This window comes from Rhea pennata, chromosome 2 (assembly GCF_028389875.1).
Source record: "Rhea pennata isolate bPtePen1 chromosome 2, bPtePen1.pri, whole genome shotgun sequence".
Lineage (NCBI taxonomy): Eukaryota > Metazoa > Chordata > Aves > Rheiformes > Rheidae > Rhea > Rhea pennata.
The window spans coordinates 21,389,402-21,409,246 of record NC_084664.1 but is presented as its reverse complement, the minus strand read 5'-3'; the positions used below and the strand labels follow the sequence as shown (position 1 = coordinate 21,409,246).

The following is a 19,845-nucleotide window of genomic DNA, read 5'->3' as shown; positions in this document are numbered from 1 at the left end:
TTACATTAAATATAAAAAGTCCATTTCCACACAGAAAGTTGCTCTATTTTAGGAGCAGAAACCAACAGCTAATGTGATTATTCACTTGAGTTGTTTCTTTTATGCTTGAAATGAAAAAAAAAAAAAAAAAAAGAGAAAAGAAAAGAAAAGAAAAGAAAAGAAAAGAAAAGAAAAAGAAACAGGCTTCAAACAACACAGAAATAAAGTTACACACCATTACCACACAGTAAATGTAGCTTTTAATCTGGGAAGTTCTTTTTGATGAATCTTCAATTATGCATTGAATTTTCCAGTGACCCTTAGATTAAGCTCAGATAAAACCTCTGCAGCTGCAGGCATGTTCTTTGATTCTCTGTGATTTGTCAGACTTTTATAAAGAGTAGATTATTTCAAATATGGGGTCTTTATTTTCTTATACTAGATCCTTTAAAACTCTAATGAAAGGAAACCTTTTATAATGGAAACCAAAGCTATATTGGATCAATGATGGCATATAACTTGATGTGTCCTTGGATGATAGCAGTCAATATCTGGTTAGGTACAACAAAAGGATTCTATATAAACTCTATATATTGCCTCTTACTGGAACTTTCAAAACCAAATGTTATAAAGCAGTAACTAAATTTAAATTAAATTGCAGGTTCAGGTCAAACTTGTTTGATCTTTAACTCATATGAGAAAATAACTTGCAAATTGCTGCTGTAATCCGTCTTCAATCTTTTGTGGCAGATTTTAACATAAATTTCAGATTTGCTTGTATTTGTTTCTTCTGTGTTCCTTCGTTCTTCATAGACCCTTGCATAGATACATGCCTAAAAAATTTTAACATATAGCTGGCCTGCCATCACACTTGTTCTTAACTCTTAATTCTCTATAAAATGTCATGTAGGAAAAGCTAGTTTAAACGTTTCATAAGATTTAAAATATATGCAGTTACTACAAATGCATATTTTTGTTATTTATTGTAGTTGCTGTTGTTGGCATTTTTTGTTTGCTTGTTTGGGGTTTTTTTTTACACAACATAGCTGACTAACCAGTTTAGAATCCTAGTTTTTAATAAAAATTGTGAGCAATGGGCTATGGCAATGAAGTAATGCAGTGTTTTCTTGTTGAGAACTCTTTGGTGGATGATTTAGATGATTGGGCAGGACATCTAGACATTTCACTTGACCTTTCTAGACACCTTATTGTGATAATTTGATCACAATAAGTCTCTCGCAATCCTTCAGCTTTGTAACTCCAAGGAAAGTTTTATGTGTGGGACAGTAAATATCAGAGAAACTGTTGCCACCTCTCATTTTTTTTTGATATGTTAAGTTTCGAAATGACCCAGAAGATGAGGCCTATTTCATCAAATAGACAAGCTAGCCTTTTAAGAAAAATAAACCATTTTGACATAACAAAAGTTATGACCACACAGTCAAAACTAGCTAGCTCAGTTTAACAAATCATTATGGATTAGCTGAATCATCCCTAATTTTAAATAAAACTCATTTAGTTAAACAATGCTAACCTTAATCTTCACAAAGGTTTAAAGAATTCTTAAAAGTGGAACTTGTATGGGTCAGGATCCACAGGATATGTGTCTTCAAGTCTTGGCTTAACCGCAGGAAATAACTTCCCAAGGGTTCATCTCCTCTCATGTTAGCCATTGAGTACAAGCATAAGCCATTCTTTTGAGCTCCTTTTGTAGCCAATGGCAAGAGATAGACAAGAGAGTCATTCATGTCATCTTAAAATAAGTGTCCAAAATGGGAAAAGTTATCAGTAGATGCCTATCTCTACTGAATACCAAAAAAAAAAAAAAAAATCGGTATTCCGATGACCGTTGTAGAGTAGACATCTTCCTTATACTGTAACTTTGAAGTTACATTACGTTAACTCCGTTCTTGATGTCCTAGCTAATATTCTGATCCCATTCTATTGCAGAAACCTGTCAGGCCAAGATTCAGACCTCTTCTTCCACATCTCCTCTTGTGTTAAAAGGAGGATTTGAGGTGTTTCTATTATTGCAAAACTGTTGAGATTAGATTCCGAATAACATAATTATATGTTTCATTGTGCATTTCCCTCTTGCTCAAAATTGCTGATGTTCCACTAAAATTACAGAGCTCATGTGATTTTAGGCAAGCAAGGGTTTTCTCAGAGACAACCTGACATAAAGTTAATTTTATTTATGCTATATTATATGCTATGCTTGTATAAAATTTTTCTTATAAAGGAGTAGTTTTGGAATTTTGTCTTTAGACAAAGACAAGATGGAAATAATAAGAAGAAAAAAGTATCACAGCACAAAGATAAGCAAAATAGGTTAGTGATAGATAGAAATGTGCTAATAGTCTCAGTTATCAAATAAACCAGAAAGAGGAGAACTTTGTACAGCGTTTATTGAATTTTAGCTCTTTTTCTTGTATTTATGAAGCAGGAGAATTCTAAAGGGACCATATGAAATAAAGACCTAGTAAGTCAGGGAATCATCTCCTATATTGGATTTTACACTGTAAATTGCAAACTAAGAAATGCTTATACATCTCTGTATTTTATTCTATATTTCTCCCTGAATATTTCCAAGTTGTTCTTCCTCTACCATTTCTCAGCAGTCAGTTCTAAGCACTAGTTAGATTTGGATTCAGGTCTTGAAATACATTAAAGATCTCTCTTGTTTTCTTCAGTATGACCAAAACATGATCAAAATTTAACTTTAGACTCCAAGCAATTTGCTAAATGCTGCTTACTGTCTTCTGCAAGTTCAGCTGTAGCACTCAGAATAGAAAAACATTACTCTTAGGAAAAGGTATTGAATCTACAGCATGTAGAAAGAAATATGAAATTGATATGCCCAGTATACTCTGAAATAATTCAAATTCTTTCTTCTCCGGAAATCTTGTGACTCATGGAACCATGTTCAGCCTTGCTGCTGTTCAGTATGATACTGGATAGGTACATGCTTGCAGATATCTTGAACTGAAGCCTTCCAAAAACTAGAGCATAAGTCACTGTGGCTTGGAAAAGAGCCAACCTTTGATATAAAGACTGTCATCTTCTTTGTACCTCAGACCTAGATGGAAAGATATTCTACATATTATATGCAATGATCAGTAGACTACATGAATTTTATAAAGCAATTAAGATACAAGTCACTGGCCAAGATGGGATAAACTATTTGCCTCACATGTGTCACTGTATAGAGAACTGATGGTATCTGCAACACATTGTGCATAAATAAAATTTCATTACACTGTTGTTTAAACCCTTGGTAAATGCCCAAACACTCAGGCAGTCTAAACCATCAAGGAACTCCATGAGAAGACCTTCATGGAAAAGCCATTGAAATATTGAGAAAGTTTTCCTCCTTACTGATCAGATAGGATTCATTACACCTTATTAGAGCTGCCTAAGACTTAAACATCACTGGGATAAGTTAAAGCTGGCTCTCTAGACCAAGTCTGTAGCCTTTAAATACAGGCAGAAAGCCCCAGAGTGAAATATGTCTCTTGCTAATATGGACATTTAAAGGAGCTGGAACAAATTGCTTCCTGAGATGCCTGTCTGTCCACTTGGGCTATGTTGGATGTCTAGACAACTAGGTTAGGCAAGTTATCCAAATTTAATGATCCATATAGTTCTGATGGTTGGAATATTTAGGGGAGAGACAACTTTGTCCTTTTAGCTGGGAGCTTTTCTGTTAAATCAGTCCAACTTTTTAGGCTAGTGGTTTTTTTCTGAGATATAGCAGATGTCTACAGCACATTCCTGAGGTTATGTTGTGACTCCAGAACGTATGAATTCCAAATACTCAGTGCTGTGGAGAGAGGAGTTAATTACATTCCTGTCAACAGATAATGCATAAGTAATTTTGCATGGTATAATGATCTACCAAGGCCATGTATTATTATTATTATTATTGGAAATAATTACTTTTGAACTATGATCCAGCTCAAGATTTTTTAGCAGAGTGGTAATTAACTTGCATTACTACAGTAACATTTTTTGGGGGAGGGGGAATTGTCTGTGTATTTTCAGATATTACTTAGCGGAGGGGAGATTTACATAGCTCAATCTTTCTTAAATATACAGCTTTTTGACCTGCAGAGCTGTGTGTTTTAGAAAGCGTGAGCTACACGTTTTAAAATCTTACTTCTGTCAGAAAGTTCTAGTTTAAATTCTTAGCCAGAGGAAAAGTGCTGAACTCATCCAGTCTAGAAAAAAAATAACAGCACAGATTAATAATATTTATTTTCAGGATACTTAATATAGTAGCATTGATATATTGTGTTCATTTCAGTCTGTTTCCTGGTGCTTTGGATGAGACTAGGATATTTCCGTCTTTTCCAAAACTTCTTGTATGTCCATTGCGCCTCAGTTTTGCTGTCATCATCTTATTACAGCTATCATCACAGCATATGTAAAAATAAGCAATACAATCTGCAGAAAGTCAGTCAAATAATGATTGAGAGTTCCCTAAGTAGTACCACCGGAATTTACCCCCAATAGAACAGATGTTAGTTTCTGCCTATAACACAAAAGGGCATTTTTACACCATAGCAGACCTTATACACTGCATTAGGTTAAAGAAACATGATGTTAGAATGGTTTAGCTAAACCAGAACAATTGTGTGTAGACAGTTTGACTTACATATAGGTCTGACTCATAGTGGTTTAGTTTGTCTTTGCTTCTCTAAGCTGGGTATAAAATGATACAAAAGTATCCACTTGAGTTGTCATGATTTGACTACAAAGGCATAAAATTAAGTAAGGTAGTACGATTTGTGGACTGTGTACCAGTTATCCTGGAGAATACATGTAAATCTAAATGAGGATCTGATGGAAATCAAAACATGTTATACTTTATGATAGAGTTTTAGGACAAGGCTGCATTACTTAATGTTTTGTCTTACCGTCAGTTCTGTGGCAATGCAACAGCTGGGGCACACAAATCTCTGGTAATCTGAGATCTTTTAAACCACCTATTCTGTGTGAGTCAACCTGGTGGCTGCAGCCACAGCGTCCTGCAATCTGCTCTGCTCATCTTTGCTATCACTGAGCCTGGGTGACTGTGGAGGATGGGGGGGGAAAGTAATATTTTAAAGCAGAAGAATGCAAGTCCTTAGCTAACACATTAAGAGTACTGGCATCCTGTATACAACGGGAACTCATTTTGTTATGCTTGTATCTATTTACTGCACTAAACACTTAATAGTCTTGGAGAGACTTACTATGTTGCCCAAGGCCCTACAGAAATTTGATGGCAAAGCCAGAAACTGAATTCAGAATTTGTGGATTACAGTTCATAATATTGTCACTTAAAGACCAATTTTTTCATTGCTTACATGCAATGGGAAACCTATTTTCAAAGCATTTTCTGAGCCATAACTTTATAACTTATCATGAAACCATGAGTACCGTGAGTACCGGATGAGTGCCAGTGGCCTAACCTCAAAATGTTAACAAATGTTAAGGAAATGAACCTGCAAAAACAAGAAAATCAAACTCCATTGCCGTGAAGAAGCTGAGAAGTCCAGCTCATTCAGTTCCTAAATGAGGTAGAGAGCACATCTCTATGGAGATTCCTCTGATTCTTTGGAGAATCCTTCAAAAAAAGTTCCTTTCTCCCTTCCCAATGTATTAGTTATCTATTCACGGATCTGCATTATGCGCAGGAAAAAGCTTAGGTTTAGAGAGCAGTATACGTGTCCTATAAAACAAGTAGTCTTCGGGAAGACTCGCATTCCTTCTCCTAGAAGGAGAGCTTGACCTCCCACAGTCTGCTTTGGTACTGATTCTCACAAAGTCAGGGCATTCTAGCACTGTCACTAGCAGGACAGTTTTATTACCCTGAAATAGATCCTGGAGATAGATGAAAATTGCTTGGTTCTTTGCTTGGATCATTTAAACAGGCTGGTATATATTAACATAGACTTCTAATAGTTCAAATAGCATCTAAGCCAAGATTTACATGCCTTTGTTTATATTAGTAATAAATTTATATAACTGGCAAAACTAGTATCCAACACCCAACTGAGAAGTAGAAAATGGGCAGCTGAAAATTCAGTATATCTTGCTTTCCTCCATAGCCCAGAACTTGCAATACTTTATAGAGAGTAAATTACAAAAGTTGAGAGTCTCTCTTGGAGAATGGCATCCCTGTGAACAACATAAAAATGTGGTAATGTGTTGTCATGGCAAGTTTTAAGTAACCTAAATGGTGCATTTTATAAGGATTGTCAAGTTTCTGTGTTTCTATAATAATTTTGCTGTTAAGACCTCCTGTAATAATGATGCAAAGAAGCTCTCCTTTGACATTTCAGTATCATAACAGTTTGCACATGTTTCCAGTGCAAAAAAGTGACTATGAATAAAATATCACTTTTCCATTAGACTAATCTATTCTTTACCTGTACCAAATTCCACCTAATTTTAGAGCGTGTAGTCAGATACTGGCAATTTATTTGTAAGCTCTTTGAAAATATGCACTATCATACTACATGTCTGTAAGGCCCATTTCACACATGATGTTATAATACAAATTTACAATTATTATTAATAATAAGAAGAATGTCTGCTATTACTAGGATTGTATTTGAGGGATGGTAATTTTGTGTAAGGACAGTAAGATACTACTTGTGATTAGTATTAATACTACAGCATAACCCTACTCCATATTTGTCAGTAAATGCATTTTTATAAAGCAGCTGGACATGCTACAGCTTCAAAATCATAGCCAATACCAAAAGAGTCATTACCTAAATATGTGCATTGGGGAATACAAGGGAAGTGGTGACGTTAACAAATGAACTATTAAAGAAGGGCATGTTCACACAGAGACTCTGAAAATGTTATCACAAATTCTGTTTCTCTAATGTTTATGCAATACATATTCGTAAGTACTAAGAGTACATAAGTCTCTGTCTTAGATGTGGTTACTCCTGAACATATACATTTTTCCAGTCTGGCACTGTTTCATCTGTAAGAGTGATTTTCATGCACTTGTACCCTGAGCAGTTTTGCCGCAAAACTAAGTCCATGGCAGAAACATTGCCAACTTAATATATGAGTTTTTATATTCATAAAGCTGTATAGATACTGTCACCTTCATGTGATAATCTCATATTCATCTGACCAATCAGCTAAAAAATCATGACTTTTGAATGTTCATTCATAATGTGTCTAATTGCTACCACATGACCTAATAGCAAACACTCATAATAAATCATTCCTATACGAGAAGCAATTTTTAGTTTAATTTTCTATCTCTTTGTGACAAATTCAGTGGCTTAACATAAAAAAATCATTCATCTGGTTCAGAAAGGAACAAAAGCACAAAGCTGAGTTTTCTTCATGTAAAAACAATATTATCATCTTTAGGCTGACTGCTACTATTTGGGTCATCCGTATCTCTGGTTTTGCTAGTATAGCAGTGTCAGGCAGGAGTGTTAATAACATCTCATCCCTTTAAGATGCATGTTTGGCTAAATAATGAATTTAAATTGAGGCTTTTTCCCATCTGATTAAAAGGAAAAAGAAAAAAGGATAGCATGACTCTTGAAAGAAAATAAAAACCAAAGTGTTATTTAGCAAGTCCATGTTGCAGAATGTAGTTCTTCAGTTTTTGTGCCACTTGCCCTTGGTTTCATGTCTCTTTCAATAAAGAAGAGCTTCTAACTGAGAAGAAATAACAGAATTTCAAATATTTTCCCTTCATTTTCCAGTAAAGCTTTTTCATACTTCTGCTCTCAAGGACAGAGATGTTAATTTCTGAATAACAAACACTTTTCCGTTTTATATCATGAAAGATGTATATGTATGTATCAAAAATTTTTTTAGTAGATATAAAACAATCACAATGGAAACCTTACATAAACCCTAAGTTTAGATAGTAGATAACATTGTATCTCATTATTCTGTGAGCCTCAATGGTTAATATGCTGTAGTGAAATAAAAAATATTGAGAAAGTATCCACAATGTTTTCACAAAGGCTCAACATAACTGTCCCATTTTGAACTACTCTAAAATTTACACACCTTTCCTCCTGTTAAAGTCAGTACCACAGTGCCTATGGACCAGAACAAGACTTTTTATTTATGATAGTTCCATGAGTTTTTTAATGGTTTTCCTGTGCTCAAAGAAACTAATCCAATTGTAATTAGAGACATAATATAATACTACAAAATCAGAGAAGGTAGTCTCAGTGTGTTTGCCAGACAGACAATGAGAACATATTTACTATGTTTTCACTTTTTTTAGGCAACATTCCAGCAGGAGAATAGTTATTTCGTGTTCATATTATGCCCCTTTATATTTGAGAAAAAACAAAAAATTACCATGTTGTTTCCATACTGTCATTCAGCACCCAGTGAGAAGGAGATTAATCCTGTGTATGTTAACAATCTCCTTCTGCTGAAAAGGTTTATATATGAACGAATTTGAGGAGGAGTTAGATAGAGTTATAGTTATATAGTTTTACATATAAATATAGCAGTATAGTATGTCTATAGATATAGTATATATATAGCTATAGAGTAGACATTTAGACAGAGTATGTTGTATATAACAACTGCTTTTCTGAGCCCAAGAGAAGGAAAGCTTGGGAAAGCTCTGCTGAGAAAGGATTGGGAAAGGATTGGTCATAAGACAAATGTTCTCCCTGTGGGCTTAGCCTTGCTGGAACAGCAGATGTGCTGTGATAAGCTTAACAAGGTCCTGCACCTGAAAAATGTTTTAGAGTCGTTGTCGTCCCCCCCCCCCCTTTTTTTTAGCTTATTTCCTTTAGTGGCTTTTTAAAAGACCTGTCAGCTGCTTTGCAACAGAGAGTATTTTCAAAGTTGACAACACACTGCACAGAGACAGTGAACAGAGTGAAATCAATTTCTCATGAGTATTTGAACTCTGGGGTCAATGAACTGAATTTCGATTATGGAAATTACGAGTTACTTACACTTGTTGTCACATAAGAAAAGCATTTCTTGTATTTCATTAATTTTTGCATTTGGCATTCTGATCACTACACTGATGTCCATACAATATCCTACCCTAGACCAGCAGAAATCTAGGCAGGCTGTTGTCGCTTGTGTTGTTTGGAAGTGACAGTATTCTCATTTGCAAAGCTGAAAGCTAAACACTGAGAAAATATCAAATCAGAAGGGATTAATTTGATAGCCTTTTCACAGCAGTTAGGACCTTTGCTGAAATACAGAGTTTTTTAATATGCAGAATATGTTGTTCTGTCTTCAGCAATAACACAGTAACAATACAAATTACTCATTTAGTGTAAATTGGCCTGAAAATGGATACAAGTGATAAAGTAGTTTATGATGCATCAATGTGTCATTGATGGGAAGAGTCAAAGAGTATGAAGTTGTCAAAAAAAAAAAAAAACAATTATGAGACAGACAAACTAGGAATCCTCTACTCCTTCTGGGGAGCTGCTACTTCTCAGCAGGATGACTCACATAAATAACTGGTCATCAGTAGGAATTAATAGTCCAACCCAGAGCATTTACAATAAAGCAAGTCTTTTCTGATGGCCTTTCAATTGCTTAATTTACATTTGCTTGGTGCTTTAAAATATATGTGCAAGTACTAAGTACGTTACAGTGCATGAACAGAGATTAAATCTGGAGCTTGTGTACATTCATCTGTTCTCAGCTGAAAGTGAATAGCTATTTAATAAACCACTAATGGTTGTATCAAGTAAAGGACTCTGCAGCCTGAAAGTTACAGGCACTTTTGTAGGGTCACCTTTCTTTCCTCTCTTCTCTTCCATGAATCTTGCATCCTGTGCTACATGGAGCCATAACTACCAGGAAGTGGTATGTCTTTGGCTGAGAAGACATTTGAAAATGGATCTTCCATGTACTAGGCAATAATTTCTTTTTTTCACTACAATATGAAAGATGACTGGAAATTTTCCCTGCCTGTGCTCTGTTAAAAAAATCAAGCAGGGCTGACACTGCTTTTTGTAAAAAAAAAAAAAAAGGCTACTGCTGTCCATGTGTGTGAAATGAGCTTTGAGAAAGCTAAGTAAATCCCTTCGTAGTAGCTAGGCAGGGAGAGGCCTGATTCTTGGATCCTGTTCATGCCTAAGCTCAAGCTAGATATCTACCGTCAACACCATTAAAATTGAAGTTCCTGTGGAACATGTACTCATGAAATGTGTTGTTAGGATTAGGCAGTACTGCTGGGGGTTTTGTATTAGATTCATTAATGCCTCCTGAATTCTATTTTAATGTCCCAAACTGTTGCTGTGGCTGCCTTTGTACTCTGTTTCTGTTATCTCAGCTCTTTTTCCCACAATCTACTCACTGACTTCATGAGAAAGAGCAGAGCAGCACAGTATATAAGCTGTCCTGCCTCAAGATTTTAGCAAATATGGACAAAAGCAGGGAAAATTTACATGAACCCCTTCATTTCCTCCATAGATTTGCTTTCCTCATTATAAATTAAAATAGCACTTGGCTAAAATGATACATTTCATTTTCCCTTTCTCCCTATTGTTGAATGCTCCCATGCAATCTGTTTGTGGGAACAAACCATGCAGGCCTTCCTTGGTCGGATGATGAAAAGTGCTGCCACACATGAATGGATGCTTGTGCTGTTACACTAAACTTAACTATTCCTGTTAACTTTTATTGTCCTTCATACTTACAAGGCTTTTAGCACTATGTAAGGAGCTAGATCAACAGGTCCTTCTTCTATTATTTTCTAATTTTCCTTTTTAATATTAATGAGGAATGCTTTGCTCACCATCTGGTGAATAGTAAAAGACCATGTACGGTTCTTGTTACTATTATTATTTAGGACCTATTTAAAGCAGTACCCATAACTTAATAGCTGTTTTCTAGGAACAAATAGAAAGGGCAGTCCCTGACTTCCCAGACCATGACAGTTAAGGAGAACCAAATAAATTGTTCAAGGAAGTGGCACAACTAAACAGATGGCTGTAGAAATCAGCAATTTTCACTATAGGCAGCTTGGCAGACAAGCCTTTTGTGAGGAAATTTAGAAATAGAATTAAAAGAAAAGCCCACATAAATTAGACCACAGACTGATGTTGTGTGAAGTAAGACATGGAGGAGAACTGAAGGATCAGCAGATAGGCAGACAGCAGTGGGAATATTAGGACAATGATGTAAGCTTGTGAACCAAATCACTGGTGCTGTCCTTGTGCGTATTAAATCCAGGGCTTCTGAATCACTCTGTTGCCTGCTTTCCTTGTTTGCAGGTAGTGATGGGCAGAACAGCACTTCTCCTTTTATGCAATAGGGGATGCTGAAAAATCATTGTTTACTACCATGTTTGCACTTGCTGTGATACTCTAGGACATCCACAATAGAAATCACACCCGTGCAAGAGCAGTTCTACAGATGTTGACTGATTTATTGAGAGACTTTTTGACAAAGATTGTTAAAAGACTTCCACTCACTCACTTGGAAGCACTGCTGACAAGCAGCTGTGTGACAGAGACAGACTTGCTTTCTCCTGACAGGAGCATAACATAAGCAACCTCTCCGTTCCAAGTTCAGTAAACAGATGGTCTTCCATCATACTTTGGTATGGTATGTGTTCCATTCAGACCAAGATTAAAACATTACAGGGTCATTTAACATCCATCTGTTACACTTTTGGTGATCTGATACAGTTGCACTGCGTAGTTCAAAACCCCTCTCCAAGCTAACAAATCAGAGTATGTTTATTAACTAGACCTCGAAATGATTTCTGATGTCTCTCAACTTGAAGCTTGCAAAAAAAAAAAAAAACCCAAAACACCAAATCTGAAATGTGTTCAGTTAATACTTGTTGTCTGTAGGGCAACTGTGATAGTTTTATGAGAAAATCAAAGCCAAATTCATTATGAAGGTAATTAGGAACTTCTGAATGTTAGATTAGTTTCAAAAGGAAGGTTATTAATTTTGTTTATTGAACTAGAAATAGTAAAACATTTAGAAATGTCTGTTCATTAAGATTATATGAGCAATCTGCTTTATGGGAAAGAGACATCTAATATCTTTTTCCAACTTGGGCTCTGGAAAATGAGGAAATGACAATATAGGAAAAGCAAATGTTCATTTGCCAGCTGTGAAATGGAATGAATAAGACAAAAGTTACTATGCTAATAAATATGCTATTCTTGTAGCTTCCACAGATGACAGTGCCGCTGAGAAGAAAGGTGGAACGCTTCATGCCGGCTTAATTGTTGGAATCCTAATACTAGTCCTTATTGTGGCTGCAGCTGTCCTTGTGACTGTCTACATGTACCACCATCCAACATCAGCAGCTAGCCTCTTCTTTATAGAGGTAAGACAAAAGTAACATGCTTTGTCACTAGTCCTGTCTCTCAGCTAGTATCATTGAGGTCTTTCAGGACTTTCTTAACTAAATCTGGAAAGTATTCTTGGAATTACAAGGTAAGGTTTGAAGAACTGTAGTTGCCTAGCCTATTATCATAACATTTTTCCATTAGCTTTCATGTACATTAGCATTTTCTTTTGGGGAAATCAATTTCTTCTTTTCCTGTGTAAAAATAAAATAATATTTACATTCATTAACTCTCCAGAAGACCTGACTTAAAGTAAGTTTGAAGCTGGAAGCTTCTATTAGCTGTTCCATACATTCATTTGTTGAAAACATTTGACACATGGCCTCAGAGCGTAGGAAGGAATCTTCTCACCTAATTTTAAAAACCACATGTAATATCTTCTCGCTCTGCTCTTTTCATTAGTGGTAGAGAGAAGCACTCACTTTTAGACCATGATTCATCTGACCTATTTGAGACATTTCCTTTAAGATTAGATAAACTGCCATTTTTCTCCCTCAACTGCAGATAACTAGCCTGAGTGCAGACATCTATATTATAGATGCTGACATTTATTCAGTTCAACACCACTGTATAAGAAAGGAAGATTTTCTATAGGTGTTCAGTGCTACAAAAAATTGCAAATATCTACACTCACCTATTTTTTTTTCAGCTCAGCAGCTCCTCCATCTTATGATGTATACAGGCTAGCTAAATGCTCTGATTGCTCATAACCCCCATATACAATACTCCCTTATTTTTAAGAAGATGGACACTTTCTCATGGGTGGTAGTAAAGATGTAGAACCACTGAAAGAGTTACTAGGGCACTACCTAGAGATTGCTTAGGTAAAAGTCTGAAACAAGAAGATAAATCACTGATAAGGACATTCGTTCTTAATGACAGCAGTGTGAACTGAAGTGAGATATGAACATGAACAGAATGACTCATATTTAAAATCATATTATAACAAAAATACTGCTTGTATGCATAATGATCTGATTCCAGCTCTGAGGTTTCCAGTCTCCCTCTCCTTTGTGATCTCTGTATGTACCATCCAATATGCACAACCACCTCACTCAGATTTTCTCACATACTCATCTCCAATCCCAGTCATGACGCCCTTCGTGTTTGCTATCTAGTCCCTTTTCTCAGTGAGCTTGTGAAATAAAGGTAAAAACACACAAACTTTGACTGCACTGTTTAATTTTGCACTGGCCAGTGCAGCCCATAGTGACGCTTCTAATTTCCTGAATGCAGTACTTCATCTAAATAAGCAACATGGAAAAGCCAGGAAAAATGCCATTTGTTTAGAAAGTAACCATTGTTTTAGAAAATAAGAACATAATTCTGTGATATTTTTTCCCTCAAGTCTAAGGGAAGTTGTCTATAAGAAATTGTTTCTTGCAGTGGTTTTGTTCATAGTTGTTGAGTACAATGTGTATGTGCAATCCCATCTGGAGGAAAGATAGCTATTTGGACCTAAGAGCTCAAAGAGTCTTGTGTGCCAGAGCTGTTGAATTAGCCTATGACAGTGTATCATGTGAAAAGAATGCCATCCAAATCGTTCAACGCTTTTTCAAAAACAGTTGCCTTTTTTAGTATTGTGTAGAAGATTCAAATTGAAATGTTATGTTTTCCTGTTTCTTCGCTTCCCAAACTACGGAACATGTGTTTCATTGTTTAAGTTGGACTGTTCTTTCATGACCTAATGACAGAACTAGTTACGAATTTTTGAGCAAGGGAGTTCCAGTCAAAGTTCCAATGAGTGCAGACCCTTTCTAAAAGCTAATTGTATATGTTGGGTAAAGATTAACTTGCACTGTGACAAAAGAGATGTTGTATGCCTTGGTCTTTTTTTTTTTCCCCTCTGTTATTCCTGTGGCATTTTCTACCCTTCAGATAGGTTTTTTGTTTCCAATAATGTTCTCTCTTGAATCAAGTTACACACCTGCTCTTGAGGAATTCTATCTATTGAGAATGAGAAACAGAGCATCAAAGTACAGTTTATATTTCCTTGCACAGGTTTTTGAAAAGTAGCATACCTGTTAAAGAGTAGTTTCCTTCGTGTCTTTTTCAACAAAGCTGAAGCTTATATTGAAAATCTTAAATGCAGCAAAACTAATGAACTATGGTCATAGCTAGCTCTAGTACAATCAGAAAATAATTGATTTATTCACTAAGCTATGTAGTGTTAAATATATTCACATTCAGGCTTTGAGGTTTGTTGGGCAAGAAGCCAAGCCTGATGCCCCAACTGTAGGGGACTGCATGCCTGTGAATACAAGAGCTAGATAAAATAGAATAGGTTGCTGTTTATAGGTTAAATGTAAGCAAAAGTGATGTATATGTCTGGAGCTGAATGTGGACTGGGATAAATTAATTCTCGGCTGAGTCAGATGGATTTACTCAAATTTAGTTTGAGTTGCAGGTCAAATAGCAACCTTAGTAGTATTTTACCTTCTACTTTTTCCCTTCTTTTTCTTCATCATCTTTTTTTCCTTTTATTTTTAACCTTTATTGGTATGTATTTGTGTGTGAATTTTAGCACTGATAACAATTAATGCACAAGGAATATTTGGCGAATTAAAGTGCAAGGCATAAGACAGACTCTTTTGTCTGTTTACACCTAGTTATCTGTGAACAAAAGGGTTTCATGTGGCATTAGAAGTTTTCACATGCATCTTTTAAATCATCCTTTTTTTGTGTGCAATTGTCTTACCTTTTTTACTTTATTATTCTCCAATGTTCTTTTAATGTTTGAATCAGCTACTTACCACAGCTGTCATCCCATTGCTCTGCCTTTGAGAACTAACACAACATGATCTGGCCACATCTGAGAAAGTTGCAGAGGAAGTCTTGGCCAGTGTGAAGGCAGGGAGTCAGCAGTTGCAACATGTTTTCTCAGCTGGACAAAGAGATGCTGTTGCCAAATATGCTTATATAAGGCCCAGCAAGGGCAGAATAAAATCCTTCTGTGACAGTTCTCCCATGGGTAGAGTATTTTAGGGAACTTAACCAAACATTGCAAGTTAAGACTGTCTTAACCTCAGGTAAGGAGCCAAACAAGCTTGACAAGTAGAGAAACTGGTATCCTTTCTCTTGTGTTCAACTTACAGGTACCAAAAAACATCTTTCCTAGCTGTAAACGCCTATAGGCTGAAGCGGTAGGGATATAAGCAACTTCAGAGGTTATGTACATCTTAAGAGTGAGGATCATATACTGACAGATAAATATGGATGTTTCTGCTCACCAGTAATCATTCTTTTGACTGAAGATCTCATTTTAAAGATGATTAAGATGATCCTTACCTTCACTTCCCACCCTCCCTGGAGGTTCCCCAGATCTTTATTTGTTCAGATTCAACTGCGTAGGAACATAGATGTACACTCAGACACACACACATATGCGTATATGTATGTCTTTTTTAGTGGATTGTTTTACTTCATTTGGGGGCTTTAGGTTGGATAACTTCATGGATCTGGTTTTGCGAATGACCACGTAGAGAGTTCAACTGCAGCTACGGAGCATGTAGTGTCCTTCAGAAGAGAAGACAGAGGGAGGAAGGAACAGCTGTAGACCTTCAGCAAATCAAATAATAGTGCATGATCAGAGCCTGGGGGATGCAGCTTGACTCTTCCTGCAATAACTTGAACTATGCCTCTATTAGTAAATTAAATATCCCCAGGACTGTCCTTTAGCATAGGAAGCAATCAGCATGCAAAGATCTACAAGTCGTTTAACTCTGTCAGCCTCACAGTACAGTGATTGCCTGCAGGCTGACTGCTAATATGGACTGAGGATGGCTCCCAGATCCTAAGCCATACCTGGGACTGTCTGAGAAAGCATGAGTCATTGAGTATTTTTCTAAAAATTGAGTTGCACAGGTGATTGTGTTGCATTATCTGGAAACATTGACTGGCAGTGCTTAATTTCACACAGATCTAGCATTAGAACCTCCTCAGATTTTGGCCTCTGCTTCTCCATTGTCTGCTTGGAGGAAGGAAATAGAAGGAAAAAATAGTCAAAAAAAGTTGGAGATAGTTCTTGTGTTTTAGAGCTCAGGCAGGTGATGGGCATATCTGGCTTACTGTTGTGCATCTGCACTCATAGCAGCACTTCACAGATAACAGCCATCATTTAACAACCATTTCTGCATTTCATACAATGTTTTCAGGTTTCTGCATTAATATCATAGATGCAAACAAATGCAAAGTAAATAGGAAGTAGAGTGAAAAAGAAAGAAGGAATTTTTTAAAAAAGTCAGATCCTCAGCTGGCTTAGATAGGTGATAAAGCACACAGAGCTGTATTGATCTCTTTTGGTGTATGGCCCTTTTTTTTATTATACAGGTACATTTTAAAGGGTTTTAGTTTGAAAACGACTTGACACAGTCAACAATTTAATTTTGTCCAGAGTTAGGGATGAATTATGTTCTATAAAGATGATGAGTAAAAAAGAAGAGAATAAGTACATTTTTCTCTTCTTTCAAAGTTCTACAGTGTCCTGGCATTTTGGATATTATCATTGATCATTTGGATATTGTCATCATTGCCCTGCACTGATAGTAAAGTTATTTTTTCCAAAGCTTATCCAGCTCACCAGGAACCAGCAACTCAGAAAGGGAAACCTGAATCATCCACAGGGGAAAAGCCTTAAAATAAATAATTAATACTGGCAATAAAAGTCAAAGGTGGGGAGGAAGGAGGTGTTCTGTTTCTCATCTGTCAGCAGCCAGCTACTTATATGACCCTTAGACTGCAGAAACGTTGTAATAAGAAGTGTCTTAAATCACAAAAAGATGCTTTGAAAAAGCACTTGCATCAAATTAAAGAGAAAAATAAATGATGCTGGTAAATGATCCTATTGAATTTTACAGTCTGAGGCAATCTGTATTTCCAAAGAGTTTATGCTAAATATCCAGTTCCCATGGTGTCAGGCAAATGATATTTTTTTTTCCTAGAAATGTATATCAGAGGTACAATCTCAGATATTTGAAGCCCTATCCATTTCTGACTGGAATTTGCCAAATAAATTTGTTGTGTGTAGAAGAGATTAAGGACATGCACAAATTGTAAGTGCCTAAACAATATTTCAGGTGACTCTTAGCACATACGCACATATTATGGGCAAGGTAGGCAGTAACAGGAAAAACTTTCCTTGTCATGAGACAGTAGACACCCTCACTACACGGACAGACTAATACTGGCCTAGTATAATCAGACTAATGGATCTTGCCGGTATCAGGTTAACATATGTTCATTTAGCAATAGGCCTGATGACAGTTTTCCCCTCTTAATTCTTTTGTGTAAGTCTGTACAATTTGTCTGGGGCTCTGACACTTAGCTCTGCATTTTGAGGGCTCTATATTTACATATTTCTCACTATGAGAATTAAGCATGAGTTGTTGACAAAATATGATTAAAGAATACAACTTTTAAATAGATTTAAATATCTTTATATTTTTAAAGTAGGTAAAAAACTGAACATATGAATATGTCCAGTGAATATGTGAGTGTGTAAGATATAACCTTCAGTAGAAAGAGTCAAGCAGTCATCTAATTTTTCTTTACTGAATGATTTGTAGAGAACAGGATGCAAGAACAACAGAATATTTATGTTTCTAAGTCCCTCCTATCCATCACTACTCTAAACTTGTTTTCATACAGATGCATGGAAGGAAGTGAAAAAAAAAAATAGAATTACTGCAGCTAACAAAAATAGAATTATTGCCTTTGTCTTTAATGAGTTACCACCTCAGGTGAAAATATTATGCCACAGACAGAGAATATCTCTCAGTTCCTTAGACAGAAACAGGGAATCAATCCTCAAATTCCAACATTTCAATATTACTTTGTATACGTGTTGGTTTTCAGTCCTCCCATAATTGATCTTCTGTGCTGCTTATCCCATAATTTATATTTTTTTGTGACAAACAACCTACGCTTCCTTTCTTGTTTAGGCGTACTCAGTTCATTTCATTCTTTTCATGTATTTTAAAATCTCAACTAAAAAATCTTGGATTAATTTTGTGCCATTTTCTTCACTGGAAGTCTAAATTGATTGTTTCCTTTGTTTTCAAGAGGATATTGATTAGAGATATTGATTGCTTTCCCATCCGTAAGTCAGTGCAGAAATGCATACGTTTTACTGAATTTTTCCTCTTTACTGGATTGTAGCTGGCTGTTCTGTTCAAAACTGTGCACCATGTTGTTTTAGAGTTATGTCATTGGTAATCTTGAGGCTAGTAGATGGGACCCTTGCTGACAATAGAAAATAGAAGAAGAAAGGATGTGTCACTTCACTTTGAAAGGTCCCTGGACAGTGAATAGAGACCCTTAATGTAAAATCTATTGGCTCCTTTTACTTTCCTTCCGCTGAAATATGATCAAGTTTACTAGAAATTTCTTTGTAGATTTCCACACACAGGAGGTGTTAACCTCGTTGAGAATCTCCTGTTTTCTTCTTGACTTGAGCCATGTTTGTTCTTTTGCATAATGAAGTTACTATTCAGCAAGAAGTCAGATGATTAAAGTTAACTTACAAATGAGTTTTAAAAAATTCATACACTGCAGCACTGGAAAAAATTTTCAGATCAACCCAATTTACCTTTGCTTGGACAGCATTCAGTTAAGTGCAGTCAGATATCTATTGGGCCTTTTGTTTGGTGACCTCTTGATGAAATCATACCATTCTGATGGATAAAAGAGGTCTTATAACACTCAAGATTCCTTCATATTAAAAGGTGACAAAAGAGAAATCCAGTTAACTACAAGGAAAGCTGGAGACAATTTAGTGCAACAACAACTGGAAGATACTCCACTCTCTTCTTTCTAGTACTTGAAGGTGAAATCCTCCTTCTTTTGCTCTCAGAGTAAGACAAATAGTGGCCATTTCGCCTCTGCTCCAAGATTTACATAAAATACTTATTCCAGCCTTAGAATTGTTTTAGGAAGTCAAATATTGTCAGCAAGAGTGGAGCAGACAACACAACGTAAGAAACTTGAAAGGTAAATCTCAATTTCCATGGCCTCTACTAATTTCTTTCATTTTATCTTCACCTTCAACAGGAACTAACTTTTTAAAAATATATAGTGTAACTAATTTTTCTGCATCCTGAAGTATACATTGTCTTGGTCATGTAAGTTTACAGGTGCTTTCCTCCAAATCATTCACTTAAAATAATGAACCCGTGGCAGCTTCAGTAATATGAGAAAAAGCCCATTAATGCTTTTCTGCTTTACAATACTTGGAAAGGAAGCAGGAGTTACAACTTGCCACCCACAGCTCAGAGGATTTCCTCTAAGGTTTCTAATTCCGGAGGAAAAGATATTTTTTTCCTGTTAGATTAGATGGCCAAACTAAGGGATTAGTTTAAATACCCAGCTTGCTTTCTCTTTGCTTTTTTTGGTGGGGAGGAGGGAGGGATTCTGGTGGGATTCTGCTCTTGTTTTTCTTAGGGGAGGTTGTTTGTTTGTTTGTTTGTTTGTGTGCCAAGGGAGAAGATTGCATTAGGCGTTCCCTGAGCTGCTTCAGTAGCTCAAGGAACTT

At 36.1% G+C, this 19,845-nt stretch overlaps 1 protein-coding gene across 1 annotated transcript in view; it reads left to right on the top strand.

The window, feature by feature from the left end:
- PLXDC2 (plexin domain containing 2) overlaps window positions 1–19,845 on the top strand; it is a 268,814-nt gene that overhangs the window by 244,460 nt on the left and 4,509 nt on the right. Inside the window, exon 13 of the mRNA XM_062569044.1 lies at window positions 12,135–12,295. Within this exon, the coding sequence (XP_062425028.1) occupies window positions 12,135–12,295 (161 nt within the window). The remainder of the gene's footprint in view (window positions 1–12,134; window positions 12,296–19,845) is intronic.